Source organism: Psittacula echo (genome assembly GCF_963264785.1).
Source record: "Psittacula echo genome assembly, chromosome: 3".
In the NCBI taxonomy this organism is placed as follows: domain Eukaryota; kingdom Metazoa; phylum Chordata; class Aves; order Psittaciformes; family Psittacidae; genus Psittacula; species Psittacula echo.
Genome location: NC_137736.1, coordinates 17,913,687 through 17,915,328, shown reverse-complemented (window position 1 = coordinate 17,915,328; position 1,642 = coordinate 17,913,687). Strand labels below are relative to the sequence as shown.

General features: G+C 48.0%; 1 protein-coding gene across 1 annotated transcript; it reads left to right on the top strand.

Moving 5' to 3' along the window:
* Positions 1–442: 442 nt before the first annotated feature.
* On the top strand, positions 443–1,642 carry GJA8 (gap junction protein alpha 8; the record flags this gene model as incomplete). The annotated part of the gene is made up of 1 exon (XM_080613761.1): positions 443–1,642. The coding sequence occupies one exon, from the start codon at positions 443–445 to the stop codon at positions 1,640–1,642; it is 1,200 nt and encodes a 399-aa protein (XP_080469887.1).

The following is a 1,642-nucleotide window of genomic DNA, read 5'->3' as shown; positions in this document are numbered from 1 at the left end:
TTGAGTGCTTGAAAGCTTCACTCTTCAAACCACTGCAGCTGCATGCTGATAAATCTGTTCTACTGTACTGCTGGCACATGTTTGTATGTACAAAATCTAAGCAGGCTCATGCAACTGAGCTTATGAGGCGCAACAGAAGTTTCTTACTTTGAAAAGGAGATAAATATACTCCCTGGCTGAAAAGTAATTGTCCATTTAGAGCCAGGCAAGAACGAATATAGCAAGCAGCTTGCTCTGGCTTCCTAGCTCTTCTTCTCCTAAATGAGTCATTTTGATCAGGCAAATAAGCAAGCAAGCAACCTTCTTTCTTTTCTCAAAGCGTATTAGGGAAATACTTACTGGTTGAAAGCAACAAAAGGCATCAGTGGGAAAACTTGAAAGCTAAAATTTAGCATAATTTGTGGTCATTCTCTTTCTTTTTTCTTTCCTTAGACAGTAAGAAATGGGTGACTGGAGTTTCTTGGGGAACATTTTAGAGCAGGTGAACGAGCAATCCACTGTCATCGGAAGAGTTTGGCTCACAGTGCTCTTCATTTTCCGTATCCTGATCCTGGGAACAGCCGCTGAGCTAGTGTGGGGAGACGAACAGTCAGACTTTGTGTGCAACACCCAGCAACCTGGTTGTGAGAACGTCTGCTATGATGAAGCCTTCCCCATCTCCCACATCCGGCTCTGGGTTCTGCAGATCATTTTTGTATCCACACCTTCCCTAATGTATTTTGGGCATGCGGTGCACCATGTCCGCATGGAGGAGAAGAGGAGAGAGAAGGAGGAAGCTGAGAGGCGTCAGCAAGCTGAGGTGGATGAAGAGAAGCTGCCCCTGGCTCCAAATCAAAACAAAGAAAACAATCCTAATGGGATCAAGAAGTTTCGCCTGGAAGGTACCCTCCTGAGAACCTATATCTTTCATATAATTTTCAAAACCCTCTTTGAGGTGGGATTCATAGTGGGTCAATACTTCCTGTATGGCTTCCGAATTCTTCCACTTTACCGCTGTGGGCGGTGGCCTTGTCCCAATCTTGTGGACTGCTTTGTCTCCAGGCCCACGGAGAAGACCATCTTTATTATGTTCATGCTGGCGGTGGCTTCTGTGTCCCTCTTCCTCAACCTCGTGGAGATCAGTCACTTGATCCTGAAAAGGATCCGGAAGGCTCTGAGAAGACCAGCAGAGGAACGGCTGGGGGAAGTCCCAGAAAAGCCCCTCCATGCTATCACAGTACCCTCCATCCCAAAGACCAAAGGCTACAAGCTGCTGGAAGAAGAGAAGCCAGTATCCCACTATTTTCCTCTCACGGAAGTAGGGGTTGAGCCCAGCCCCCTTCCATCAGCCTTCAATGAGTTTGAGGAGAAGATTGGGGTGGGACCATTAGAAGATCTTGCCAGGGCATTTGATGAGAGGTTACCATCGTATGCACAAGTGAAGGAGCCGGAAGAGGAGAAGGTAAGAGCAGAGGAGGAGGAACAAGAAGAGGTGCAGCCGGAACCTCAGGAAGAGCCAGGGGTGAAGAAAGCAGAAGAGGAGGTGGTGAGCGATGAAGTGGAAGGGCCTTCAGCACCTTCTGAGCTCGCCACTGATATGAGACCCCTCAGCAGGCTAAGTAAAGCCAGCAGCCGGGCCAGGTCAGATGATTTGACTGTATGA